This window comes from Caloenas nicobarica, chromosome 21 (genome assembly GCF_036013445.1).
Source record: "Caloenas nicobarica isolate bCalNic1 chromosome 21, bCalNic1.hap1, whole genome shotgun sequence".
In the NCBI taxonomy this organism is placed as follows: domain Eukaryota; kingdom Metazoa; phylum Chordata; class Aves; order Columbiformes; family Columbidae; genus Caloenas; species Caloenas nicobarica.
The window spans coordinates 5,248,793-5,262,123 of NC_088265.1; the positions used below are offsets into that span (position 1 = coordinate 5,248,793).

The following is a 13,331-nucleotide window of genomic DNA, read 5'->3' on the forward strand; positions in this document are numbered from 1 at the left end:
TCCAAGGGAGCCAAATTCAGGTGGGACCCCATAACCACAGCCCTCTCCCCATCCCACCAGCCCTCCAGCAATTCATCCTGCCCAGGGCTCTCCACAGAAATCACTTCACCCTTTCCAAACCAGAGCAGCTGTTTAGCAACAGCTCAGCAGGTCAGGTCAGAAGAGAACAAGCCCCAGACTTGGGATTTTTTAAGGAGACAAAACCCCAGCTGTGTAAGTTGGAAGGAAGCTGAGACACCTGGTCCAATACTGCTGCTCCTAAACCAGCACCAAGCAACCCTTCCAAACCATGGGGACTTGGCTTTAAACCGCTCCCAAAGCAGTGATCTTCAGCAGGAAAGATTTCTTTGGTCTCACCTGAAGTATTTTCCCCACTTCGAACAAGAAGGAGGTGTCCCTAACCATCAGCCCAGCTCTTAGCTGACCAAGTTTACAGGAGTTCACAGCCTGAGGTGGGCTGGGATGACTGCAGCCCAGCAGGAATGCGGCCTTAGAAGGTAAAACTGAGCCGCAGCAGGCCTGGTGCCAATAGCACACTTAAGCTTAAATGTTTCATTTCATTCCATCAAAAACCTTGGAGAGACTTCTTTTTGGCTGAACCAGGTGTCACAGAAAAGAACGCCAACTTCAGGGTTTCTCCGTCAAGTCAGAAGGAGACTTACAGGGAAGCCCATGCAGCGCAGAGATGGGCGCAAAGCAACCAAACAGCAGAGGACGGTCCCCAGAGGCTGCAGTCCCATCGGTGTCATCTACCACATCCAGCCTGACGTTGTTTCTTCCCCTCTTCCCCCGCATTGCATGCACATCAGCGTCAGGACAGCAGGAAGGGCGTCACAGACGCTTCACAGACATTGATACAACCAAATGTGCTGTAAGCGCTGCCTCTGCGGGCGCTGCTCTACCTAGTGTTGCGGAAGATGAAACCCAGCAATGTGTCTGGCTCTGCAAGGTCTCCGTCTGCCCTGACTCCAAACGAGCACGTTCTCCTGCCCCTTCAGACGGCAGCTCCAGCAGGTGAGGCCACTTCTCAAGCTCCTGCGCGGTTCACAGCAGGGCTGCATCACCACACAGGCTCCAGGATGGAGCATCAGCTCCTGAAAAACACTTCTGGCCACGGAGAATTCCCTTTTCCATCTGAGAAAGCCTCTGTTCTTTGCTTGGGAAAGCATAGCAAACTGAAGCAGAGGGAAGCGGTGTGGAGCAGTGGCCAGAGCACTGCCCTGGTTGGGGGGGGCAGCTCTTTTCTAGTCTTAAGAGGCCTGGGTGAACTCAGACTGTCCTGTTTGTAAACCGTCAATATTTAGTCTGGAAATGGTTTCCAATCTAGGGGCAGAAGCAGCCCATGAAAAGGTTAAACACAACAAGTCAAGCCCTTTGGGACACAAGCCATGTCTGGGTTGTTTGCCACTCGCTGCCCCAGCCACCCCACCGCAACAGGACCCTCCTCACCATCACACCCCAAGGCACAAGTGAGCAATTGCTGCACAGCCCTGGGCCAGGACACCCAACACTGAATCCCACGGGCCAGATTTATCCTTTCGTGGCTGTTACATCAATGGTTGCTCTCTACCCTGGGCATCCCATGGGAGCTCACGCCTGACAGAGGGTCCTTCACAACACCAGCCTGTCTATGCACGACCAAAGGACACACTGACACCATATCTCCCCAGTTACCAGCGTCCAGCACACACTGACACAGTATCTCCCCAGTTACCAGCGTCCAGCAGGCTGGGAAAACCACATCTTCTGTCCACCCCCCCCACACACACCAGCTGCTCCTGCCTGTGACTGACCACATTTGTTCATTAACACACTACTCTGAAATCTCTACGAGGCTTCTACACATCTTTTTAAGATCATCAGGTCTTTCACGTGGAGATCTTAACGCACCCTCACAAGCAGGTCTTGTGACCCTCAGGAGTTCTTCAGTCGCCTTCACAGAACCCCCACAGCACCACTGCACACCAGCTGATTGAGGAAACTGAGGCCCATTACCAGAAGCCACTTCCTTGGAGTTGAAAGGGAGCTGACAGCAAAAGCGAGAAGATTTGCTATTCCTTGGTCTAACCAACCATCCCGCACAGCTCAAAGAGGTTGGCCCGGTGCCCAAGCGCCCTTGTGTCCTCTCACCAGTTTACAATTCCAAAAGCATTTTGCAAGCAAATTCCATTTCATGCTTAACACAAAGACCAGATCGTTTTGTCGCAGCTGAAGAATGAAATGCCTTCTCCCCGAATTACAGGCTGCCTTTTATATTGGTAAGATGTATCTCCAGGGTATTTACAAGTCAATCTGTTTGTTTATAATTTAAAATAAATTGCCCTTCAAATATCTGCCAGCTGATGTGACCCCATCCTTGTGCCAGAAAAAGGTTTACAGTGTAGTCGCTAACACCCATTTCCAGAAAGAACAAGGACAAGCTGTTCTTGTGTGTCCTCAGCCGCTGGTCATGTTCACAAAAATGCCACCTGTCCTTCAAAAGCTGACACCATGAATACGAGTAAGGACTAACTACATCAGTAAGGGGAGAGCTCAGGGCATTAATGCCAATGTCTGATGCATTGCTTCTCTTTTACATAATTTTCTTTGTTTCCTACGCTGATCTCCGATTCCTTCTCCCTCCATGCCAGATGAAATGTGTTTGGCCTCGATTCCCAGGACACTGCCTGTGGAAGCTCCTCCGAGGCTCCTCTCTCACCTGCTGCCAAAGTGTGAGGCAGAAATCGGGAACCAACAGCCCCACAAAGTCATCACTAATCCTGCGCTACCCAAAGTAAAATGAAGCCTCTTGCCAGAGCATTGTGCTGGTCACAGACCTCTGCAGGCCAGTTTCAGTGGATAACATCAACCCAATTTACCCAGAACTCTGGGCAAGGGTTCAGGACTTACTAGTGGCATTAGATTTTCGAACAGACCTGCATTCGGCACACTGAGAAATTCAGGAAAGCCAACCGCATCTGTGGGATCTGTACAGTGGTGCACCTACAAACAAGGACAAGGCTGGTAGGGAGAAATAAAGCAGCAGATTCTGCTCTCTCCAGCCAAACTCTCTCTTTTTCAATCTCTTCTGGGCTTTAAGCACAGAGAGGGATGACATCCAGAAGATAACTGAGCCCGCTGCGTTTGAGTTACAGGGGACAGACAAAAAGGCTGCTGGGCAGGGGGTTAGTGAGGAAGAAAGGGAACAGAAAATAGTCTCTTGGAGGTGTCATGTGTGAGATCCCTCCCATCACCCCAAAGGCAATGCGCACGCAGTTAACCCTCCCGTCCAGGGAATCAGAAACCGGCCTCCTGAAAAAGGGACTTGAAACTGAAATGCAACTTTCAAGCTCATCTTGTATTTGGTGGGTCTGTGTTTGAGGCACTCACCTGAAAAAACCTGATCCCTGCACTTGGTGTCTCAGCTGCCTGGGCCATTCCTTTACTCACTCCCAGGGATTGCTCAGTGTTGTCTCACCAGCTCAGGCTGCTTCCTCCAAGTGTCCATCCAGCTCACTCCAGCCCCACAAGAAGCAGTGAGATGTACTTTTGGGCTGCAAAAAAGCACAGAAAACCAGATTGCTGTGACAACAAGCATGTCAGAGAAGATAAAAATACCTCCTCGCCAATCGTGCTGGGAAAGATGGTAACACGAAATCCCTGTGGTCACCTGGCTTTCAAACCTGTAAAAACTGAGTGATTTCACGTTGGGAGCATCCTGCAGCCAGGCCTGAGGTTCTGCTCTGAAAAGAGAGCGGCAAATTAGCACCAAAGAGGTTCTTCCGCTCAGCAGCACTGGAGTAGGAGGAAGGAATTAGAAGCCCCTTGGGCACCTAATACCCAGGATTATTTCCATGGAATATTTCCTTAGATCAGTCCAGCTGACATAGGCCATGGTGCTATAAAAGATTCCAGCTGAGTGAGGGGGAACGCAGACATGGCAGGATCAGGATTTTACACATTACCGCAATGGAGTGAGAAAATGCTTTTATATCAGTAACGCCCACACCTGGGTGCACGGGACATTTTAAAGGCTGGCAGTCTCCACAGAATACACATTGTACAAACCCAAAGGAAAGCTGTCTCAATCAATTTACTCCTTCTAAGAAGTTAAAACTATCTATGCCAGACAGACATTCCCCCACAGATTTCTGCCTGAATATATCTCGCCTTAGTCTTCTCAGTTTTATTTTCATCAAAGAAGCAAACTGTCAGGACTGGAAACATCCCTGTCACAATGGGCCATCGCTCCACACAGCATTTATTACAGCCTGGTTCCTTCATAGAATCATTTTGGTTAGAAAAGACCCCTAAGATCATGGAGTCCAACTGTTCCCCCAGCCCTGGCACTGCCTCATGTCCCTGAGACCCTCATCTCCATCTGTTCAACCCCTCCAGGGATGGTGACTCCAGCACTGCCCTGGGCAGCCTATTCCAATGCTCGACAGCCCTTTGGGGAAGAAATTGTTCCCCAGATCCAACCTCAACCTCCCCTGGCGCAACTTGAGGCCGTTTCCTCTGGTCCTGGTGCTTGTTCCTTGGGAGCAGAGACCAACAGCCTCCATGCTACAATTTCCACAGAGGCAGGATGGGGCTGTGGTGCTGCACTGAGCAGCCCCATCACTATAAAGAGACACAGCCCAGAAAGGTCCCTCTCTGCCCTGGCTCACCCCAGGCAGGCACAGCTGCTCCAGCCACAAGGTCACAAGAAGTTAAACCAGAGGTTACGCAGAATCCCAGGCTGGTTGGGTTGCAGGACCTCTGTAGATCCCCAGCCCAGCCCTGCTCACGCAGGGTCACCAGAGCAGATCACACAGGTCGGTCCAGGCAGGTTTGAATGTCTCCAGAGCAGGAGACTCCACACCCGCTCTGGGCAGCCTGGCCCAGGCTCTGGCACCTCCCAGCAAAGAAGTTTCTCCTCCTGTTCAGATGGACCCTCCTGTGTTTCAGTCTGTGCCCGTTGCCCCTCACCCTGTTGTTGGGCACCACTGAACAGAGTCTGGTCCATCCTCTGCCACCCACCCTGAGATATTGATCCCATTGATCAGATCCCTCTCAGCTTCTCTTCTGCAGCTGAACAGCCCCAGCTCTCCCCATAAGAAAGTTTGAGCCTCTCTGTTTTTTCCCTTCCACCAAGAGGGGCTTTTTACCTGAAAGAGATTTAGATCCTGACTTTATCCAGCACCGCAGACCCAGAGCTCAGGTAAATCAGCAAAACGCCGGATCGAGCGGAGGAGCCACTTGACCCTCCATTGCAGAGCGGGGCCAAGGCCAAGGCTATTGCACACCTGAAGTGAAGGGCAGGGCCACAGAAAAAGGGGCAAAACCCAAGATATTTCTAGAGCCTGATCTCAGAAAGGTTCTCCTTGGGCAAACACAAGACCCCATTGCCTTGGAGAAGCAGAATATTCTTCTCAACACAATGGAGTAAATGGTGCCTGATGGTGTCTAATACACAAGATCGATTGCAGACCTGCAGCTTTTGGGCCTAGAGTATCACGAATACAATTTATAACTATGCAATAGCCACAAAACAGATACCAAGGGCACCACTGCGGCCCGGTTTTTCCCCTTTGATGGACACAAATACCTTTGGCGTGAATGGCACAGGGCCGGCTGAGGGGAGCAGGTGCGCCAGGCAGATCCAGCGGCTCTGGGGGAGAACGGGGCTCTGCTGGGCGAGGGGGGAGCCAGATGGGAAGCTACCCTAGGCCTGGTCCGCCTAACACGGGCCGCTGACAGGGATTCCACACACGACAGCACCTCAGCACGTCCCGCCCGCCACCGCGTCCCCGCAGCAATGAGGAGCTGGGCGGGCGTGAGGACCCTTTTCACAGGTCCCGGCGGAGCGACCTGCCTTGCGATTGGCTGCGGGTACTGCCTGTCACAGGGCGTCACCCGGCGCAACCAATAGGCGCGTAAGGACCTGGACGGGGGTGGGGCTTGCAGGGGGCGGGGCTGCTGAGCATCCCCGGCAGGCGCCGCAGCGCAGGTAGGGCCGCTGGGGCTGCGCCGGAGGCGGCCTGAGGGGAGGCCGGGCCGGGCCGGGCCGGGCCGGGCCGGGGTGGGGTGGGGTGGTTCCCGTCCCCGTCCCCGATCCCCGTCCCCGATCCGCGTCCCCGATCCGCTTCCCGCCCCCGAGGGCCGTGAGGGGTCTCGCCCGCGGGAGGCCTGGGGCCTGCGCCTGGTGTGGGAGCGGGGGGTCGGGTGGTGTCCGGGGTGGTCGGAGCACAGGGCCGGGGTGCGTGGGTGGTGTAGAAGGGCTGTGGGTGCTGTGAAAGGTGAGGAGGGTTTTGGGGGTGTTCCCAGAGAAAAGCGGGCTTCTTTTTGGGGATCACCCTCCTCAGTCACAACCTCCGAGACCCAAACCAGCCGTGAGTCCCTCTGTCATTCGCTGCACTGCTGGGGTTTGGTCCTGATGCTGTTAGACAAATAGCTGCTCTAAGCTGGGCCGATTGTCTGCAAAACAGCAGCTTTAAGGCATGTGTGCAAACGCCTCTTGGAACATACGCTGTCAAACTCGGAAAGAACTGCATATAAATCGTCCTTTGCGTGGCCCCTGGTGTTTTACACTCGTGACGGGTGGACTCTTGTCATTCCAAGTTTTGATTTTGTTACTGGTATATGTGGTATACTAGATCACGTTTTCCACAGTTTGTATTAAAAATGATGATTTTTGAGTTGTTCACATGATCTGAATGTAGTCCAGCAGGCTAGATACGCGATTCCAGATACGCGATTCCAGATACGCGCTCCCAGATACACGATTCCAGATACGCGCTCCAATGTCGAGTTAAAAATTCAAACGAGCAGGAGTCCAAAACCACTCACAATGGGGAATGTGCGCCGTGCAGCTCAGATAAGTCATTAACCAGCATTTCTTATGAACAGCTAAAAGCCTGATGTGCAAGGGTCTCTCCAAGGAAGGAACCATTGTTTGAGGAGGTTTCTGCTGCAAGGGTTAAGAAATAAGCTGATGGGACTGGAATGCGTTTTGATGGGTTTTGGCAGGTCAGCTTGTTAGAAGTGGCTGGTGTTTTGTTTAGATAAAGAAGAGAGGAACTCAGTGTTTGTAAAATCGATGAAGAATTAATTCCATTAATTTTTAGACTACTGACATAAGGTAAAGCAAACAGTGATAAAATATCCCAGTGATGTAAATACTAATGGGATTATGTTAGGAAACAGAGTTTAAGTACATGGAGTTAGCTGTGGAATTACGTATGCCGTATGGAGCTGATTAATGAAGGTGTAAATTACCTTCCCTGAATAAGGCTGAGCTGAAGCAGCTGTTCAGAGCTCTCCCCAGGGTGGCACCATCAGATCAGCTCCGTACCAGCCTTAGGACTGACTTTGCTTTTTGCAGCAAAGAAAATGAACTCAATATTCCTTTGGATTTGTGCGAACACACGTCTCTGGTATTGAAATCAGCAATTTTTTTTCCCAGGACTGTGGTAGTTTGGATGTGTGGCTCTACATGGTGGGAGATTTTTTGATAGGAATGTTTCTTGGGATCTGTGTAAAGGGTTTCCAGGAGTTTCTGACCTTGATTCAGGGACAAATTTCTACTTCCTGAGTAAAACAGAGGCAAGTGGGTCAGGAGAAGAAGCTCAGACTATCTCATTCTGGCTGCATTCAGCTGAGATCCTCTACCCTGGACGTGAATTTTTGTTTCCTCAGGTTTCCACAATGTTTGCCCAGTGCCCCTGGACGTGTGTGAGCCCCGTGCTGCTGATCGCGCTGCTGTGCTGCATCCTTTCTCCTCCAGCACAAGCCATCAAGGTGAGTGAACAGCTTCAGACATAAGCCCTGAACCATGTGTGTAGCACAACAGAAACAAAAAAGGCAGAGAAAAAACTGTTTCTCTGTGGACGTTTGCAAATGCTCTAGCAGATGTGTATTTATATTATGTAGAGGTGTGGATGTAAGTGACAGTGACCTCTGCTTTCTGCTGTGTTTTGGAGTTTGCATTTTTAAATTTGTTTAAAAAGTACCTGGTGTCTTGAGCACAGGTGCTGGAGACATTTTAAAACTGAAGTTATTGATGTGAAAGAAGCAGCGCAGGAAGAAGAGACATCTCTCTCCTACCGAACGTTTTGCCTTTTCCCACAGGTTTGGGTGATGAGGGCAGCAGAACTGCACGCGTGTTCACTCACTAATGCCACCTCCTCTTGCTTCTGCAGAGCTCAGAGGACATCCGCTGCAAGTGTGTCTGTCCCCCGTACCGCAACATCACTGGGCAGATTTACAAGAAGAATGTGTCGCAGAAGGACTGGTGAGTTGTGGGGGTTGGTCCATGAACGCAAATATTCTGAATAGGCATTTTTTGAACACAGATCAAAACTTGTGCTCCAGACCCTTCATCCACTGTTTCCCTTCTTTGGACATGCTCCAGGACCACAATGTCTTGTAGTTTTGGGCCCCTCACGCCAAGAAAGCCCTTGAAGTGCTGGAGCGAGTTGAGAGAAGGGAATGGAGCTGGGGAAGGGGCTGGAGCACAAGTGTGATGGGAGCGGCTGAGGGAGCTGGGGGTTCAGCTGGAGAACAGGAGCTGAGGGGAGACCTTCTGATCTCTGACCTGCCTGAAAGGAGCTTGGAGCCAGGGGGGGTCGGGCTCTGCTCCCCAGGAACAAGCGCCAGGACCAGAGGAAACAGCCTCAAGTTGTGCCAGGGGAGGTTGAGGTTGGATCTTGGGAACAATTTCTTCCCCGAAGGGCTGTCGGGCATTGGAACAGGCTGCCCAGGGCAGTGGTGGAGTCACCATCCCTGGAGGGGTTGAACAGACAGAGATGAGGTTCTCAGGGACATAGGGTAGTGCCAGGGCTGGGGGAACAGTTGGACTCGATGATCTTAAAGGTCTTTTCCAACCTAAACATTCTATCAATGTGGGAGACATGATTTCTTAAGCCATGGCTCTCAGCAGATGTAGGGTGTACCCTCCAGTCCCCTTCACCTGGACTGGATCCCTGCAGAGACACTTGGACAGTCTATCCCAGGAACTCTGGACTAGCTGAGCTGCGAGAGGAACTCCTAAAACCAGATCAGCGTTATCAGCCCGATGGGAAAGACAGAAAAAGTCACCCCAGTGTTTTTCCAGAGAACACTGTTTTTACCGTGTCCTTTTGCTGATTTTCGGTTTCTTTGTGTTGCAGCAACTGCCTGCACGTTGTGGAGCCGATGCCGGTGCCGGGCAGCGATGTGGAGGCCTATTGCCTGCTGTGCGAGTGCAAGTACGAGGAGCGCAGCACCACCACCATCAAGGTAACTGCAGATCTTCTCCCTCCGGCTGGCTCCTCCTTGCCACGCCACGCCATCCCAGGCACAGCCGGGCTGGTGGGTTCCTGGAGGAGAGCCCAGAAAGGGAAAATAAAACTGTGGCAGCTCGTACACGGTGAGAGTGCCAGGGGTCTGACTCAGGAGGGCTCCTGGCAGCGAGGCACAGGCTGCACAGCGTCCTTGCTGAGGGTGTGTGACAGTGCCAAGCACCGCCGAGTGCGGACACATCTTGTTGGTCTCCTTTCACGTGCAGCACGTGCCCTAAATTGGCACAGCGCAGAGAAGACCAGCACGGTTTATGCAATGATGGCACTGACGTCTCATCAGCGTCCCTGCAAGCACGAGAGACTTTCTAGTGAGCAAAATTAGGACAAGGGAAGAGACCAAAAATCAGCGGCCACTGTGAAAGGAGCTTTCTGGCCTTTGTGGTGCCTCTTCTCTACGTGACTGATCCTTTTCTACTGCGCTGTCCTTAACCACAGGTGATCATCATCATTTACTTGTCGGTGGTGGGGGCACTGCTGCTCTACATGGCGTTCCTGGTGCTGGTGGACCCTCTGATCCGGAAGCCAGATGCTTATACCCAGCCCCTGCACAACGAGGAGGAGAACGAGGTGAGGCCGTGCTGCGGGTGGGGACAGGGTGGGGACAGGCTGGTAGGTGACAAGAGAATGGCTGACAGAAACAGAGTGACCTGGTGCTTGTCCCCTCTGATGCAGCATGGAACCAGCACTGTTGGTTTTGGGGCACTTCTCACAGGTAAAACATTTAGGCACAAATCTGCACAGAACATGCTGATGCACAAGGAAATATTGAAAGTACAGGTTTGGTATGAGGAGCCCGAGACAAGACTTGTCCTCTGGCGCATGAGGTGGCTTTTTACACCTGAATTTGATGTGTCAAAAGTCAACCGGTTCCTGTCTGTGTGGTGTCCTGGAAGGTGAGTTTCCAGGGAAGGATGGGTTTAATTATCTGCTGAAACACAGGGCTGGCCTCTCTTCTAGGTGCTTGAAACAGCAGCCTCTGAGGTGCTGTTTTTTGACTCTGCTCTGGGGCTGGGCCCTGTTGTATCCAGGTCCTCATTCCATGTCTCCCCAGAGCAGAATTTCACTCATATCCCATCTTTTTGGCATCTAACATCTTGAGCAAGAAGCTTAGAACACGGCGGTGGAGAGCCTGGCTCTATCTCACAGATTTGAGGGGATGATAAACTTCTTTCTGTGTGAAATTCGTGCCAGTTCAGCATCCAGCATACAATATTCTCCCTCTTGCGTGAGAGGCGGTTCTGTAGGGGGGATGATAGGCCCCGATTCCAAGGGGGATTTCAGAACAAGAGAGCCCTGACTTGGAAATCTTTTCTTCTTCCCCTGAGGCTTCACTTCTTTTGTACGGAAATGCAGGAGGCTGGGATGGGGATGGGAGTGCTCTGATGTACAGTCTATCCCTCTGCTGAAAAAAGGAGGAGATGAATTGTATCCTAAAAGTCTGCTTTTGCTTCACGGGATTAATTCAGATTTAGATCTCAGTGCACACAGTAGATGCCTGATATTAGGCGAGGTTTATCTTACTCCAGCGTGCTGGTCCGTAAACTCTTTGGGGCAGGCCTTGTGATTGCTTTGGGGTTTGTGTGCTGCGATAGATCCCCATCCAAGGAGCCTTTTAACATCACTGCAGTGCAAATGTGGTGGTTTGGAGCAGTCTGGGCAGCAGGGCTGGGCAAAAGTCCTGCAGAACTATCCAAGGACCAGATGAGCAGCTACTGTGTGAGCTGCTGCGCCGAGGACAAGGGAATTTGCTGGCCCGGTTTCAGCGGGATGATGCAGTTTGCTTCAGCAGTGTGGCTCCTTGCAGAGAATTTCCAGCAGAAGTTTAGACTTGTCTCCTGGGGACTTTTTACCTGGGGCCTGTGTCTTTACCACGGGTGGTCCCCAAGAGCAACATTTCCAGCTGGAGTTGGGGGGCTGGTGTTGAGGAGCTCTGAGAATGAAGGTTCTTCCTCAGGACAGCTCAAGCCTCGAATTGCTCTTTCGGTTGAGATTCCTCGCAGAGTTTGAGCTGCCGCTTTCCGCGTCGGGGCTGGGCATGCCGTGATCTCTTCCACCGTTTCTCTCCCTTGCAGGACGCTCGCTCCTTGGCCGCGGCGCCCACCCCATCTGGTGCAAGAGCCAACACGGTGCTGGAGCGGGTGGAGGGGGCCCAGCAGCGCTGGAAGCGCCAGGTGCAGGAGCAGAGGAAGACGGTTTTTGACCGCCACAAGATGCTGAGCTAGGTTCTTGCTGAGCTACACGGCGCTGCTTCCCAAGAGACACGGCAGCTCCGCCGGACGAGACGGATGCCCATGGTGTAAGCCGGGAAGCTCTCACCCTCTCTGATTTACTGTCTTCATCGAGAGAAGCAGACCAAAACGCTTGCCTCTGGTTTTGTCCCCTTGCCCTTCAGCTCTTGGCCCAGAGGCTCCTAAACCCTCGTTCGGCTGAGATCTGCGCTGATTGTTTGCCCCGTGGCTGCTTGTAAACGCTGGTCGGACACAGCGCTGATGCTCGAGTGGCGGCCACAGCTCCAGCGCGTTGTGCTCAGCCGGGCACCACATGCTGGGACCAAAGTCTCCGTCAGCCCATCCCACATCAGAGACTGGGGTCTCGGCACGGAGCGTTGGAAGCCAGCCGAGTCTTCCTGGGATAAAAACAGCAGGATAATTTTTCTGTGGGATAAATTGTCACTCCTCCAGAAGGAAGGAGCCTCCTCTTCCTCCAGTTTGTTCCAATGTTAATTGGGCATCGTGGTGCAGAGACAAGCGCGGTGCAGGGGAGGAGGAGGTTCCCTGCTGCTGCTCGCTGGTGTAAACGGGGTGGATTCCCATTCCCTTCAGTGGAGTCCGTCCAAATTTACACCAGCGTAACTGAGACTGCAGCTTGTTTCTGTATAGGTGAATACTGCAGAACTGATTAGTACATTCAGGCAAAAGGTCGATTTAGATTTAGATCTTTTCCTGCCTTAGCAGTGGATAAACACATACTGGGGAGAAAGTTTCCTGTTTGTACCCGTGTTGGTGACCTGTGACACTCTCACCGTGCAGCCAGGAGCAATTGTGTCCAAGAGAACTGGGGCAAAGGCTTTACTGTGGGACTGCAAATGCTTCTCTGGGTCTTGGAGCCCTGGAAGGGGGACAGTTGTGCTGCTCTAAACCCTCTGAGAGCTCGGACTGGACCTGGGTTGTGTGGGGGAAGCTGAAGGGATTCTGCCCTGTGTATATCGGACATGGATAATGTCAGGAAGGTGCTGGAGTTTATCATAACCCAGACTACTCTGTGATTCTATGTAGCATCTCTATTAAATGCAGACAAAGATCTATTCCAGGCTGGGCTAGTTTTCAGGGCAAAGTCCCATTGCACCAGGTCTGGGGCTTCCAGCACCGAGCGGCTGCTCTCCAGGCTGCCAGATAGATGCAGAAGCTTGAGCTGTGGTTACAGCACACGGGGTTTTGGCACCGCGGGTGGGTTCCTGGGCTCTGGTTTGTGCCCATCTGTGCTTGCAGGGGGACTGTCCTGCTCCGGGAGAGCTGGGCTTAAACCACACAGAATCCCAGAATGTCAGGGACTGGAAGGGACCTCGAAAGCTCATCCAGTCCAACCCCCCCGCCGGAGCAGGAACACCCAGCTGAGGTTACACAGGAAGGTGTCCAGGCGGGTTGGAATGTCTGCAGAGAAGGAGACTCCACAACCTCCCTGGGCAGCCTGGGCCAGGCTCTGGCACCCTCACCATGAAGAAGCTTCTTCTCATATTTAAGTGGAACCTCCTGTGTTCCAGTTTGCACCCATTGCCCCTTGTCCTATCACTGGTTGTCACCCAGAAGAGCCTGGCTCCATCCTCCTGACACTCCCCCTTTCCATATTGATCCCCATGAACGAGCTCACCCCTCAGTCTCCTCTTCTCCAGCTCCAGAGCCCCAGCTCCTCAGCCTTTCCTCACACGGGAGATGCTCCACTCCCTTCAGCATCTTCGTGGCTGCGCTGGACTCTCTCCAGCAGTTCCCTGTCCTTCTGGAACTGAGGGGCCCAGAACTGGACACAATATTC

General features: G+C 52.5%; 2 protein-coding genes across 2 annotated transcripts in view; one reads left to right on the forward strand and one right to left on the reverse strand.

The window, feature by feature from the left end:
- Positions 1 to 13,331, reverse strand: part of LOC135997088 (alpha-1,6-mannosyl-glycoprotein 4-beta-N-acetylglucosaminyltransferase-like) — a 40,378-nt gene that overhangs the window by 18,977 nt on the left and 8,070 nt on the right. Inside the window, exon 5 of the transcript XR_010607362.1 lies at positions 3,370 to 3,533. The gene's annotated coding sequence lies outside the window, so the exon portion shown is untranslated. The remainder of the gene's footprint in view (positions 1 to 3,369; positions 3,534 to 13,331) is intronic.
- TMEM9 (transmembrane protein 9) lies at positions 5,956 to 12,590 on the forward strand. Its single transcript, XM_065649646.1, has 6 exons — positions 5,956 to 5,971; positions 7,660 to 7,761; positions 8,163 to 8,254; positions 9,132 to 9,240; positions 9,738 to 9,869; positions 11,375 to 12,590. Exons 2-6 carry the CDS (start codon positions 7,669 to 7,671, stop codon positions 11,522 to 11,524), a joined length of 576 nt encoding a protein of 191 aa, XP_065505718.1. The 5' UTR covers positions 5,956 to 5,971; positions 7,660 to 7,668; the 3' UTR covers positions 11,525 to 12,590.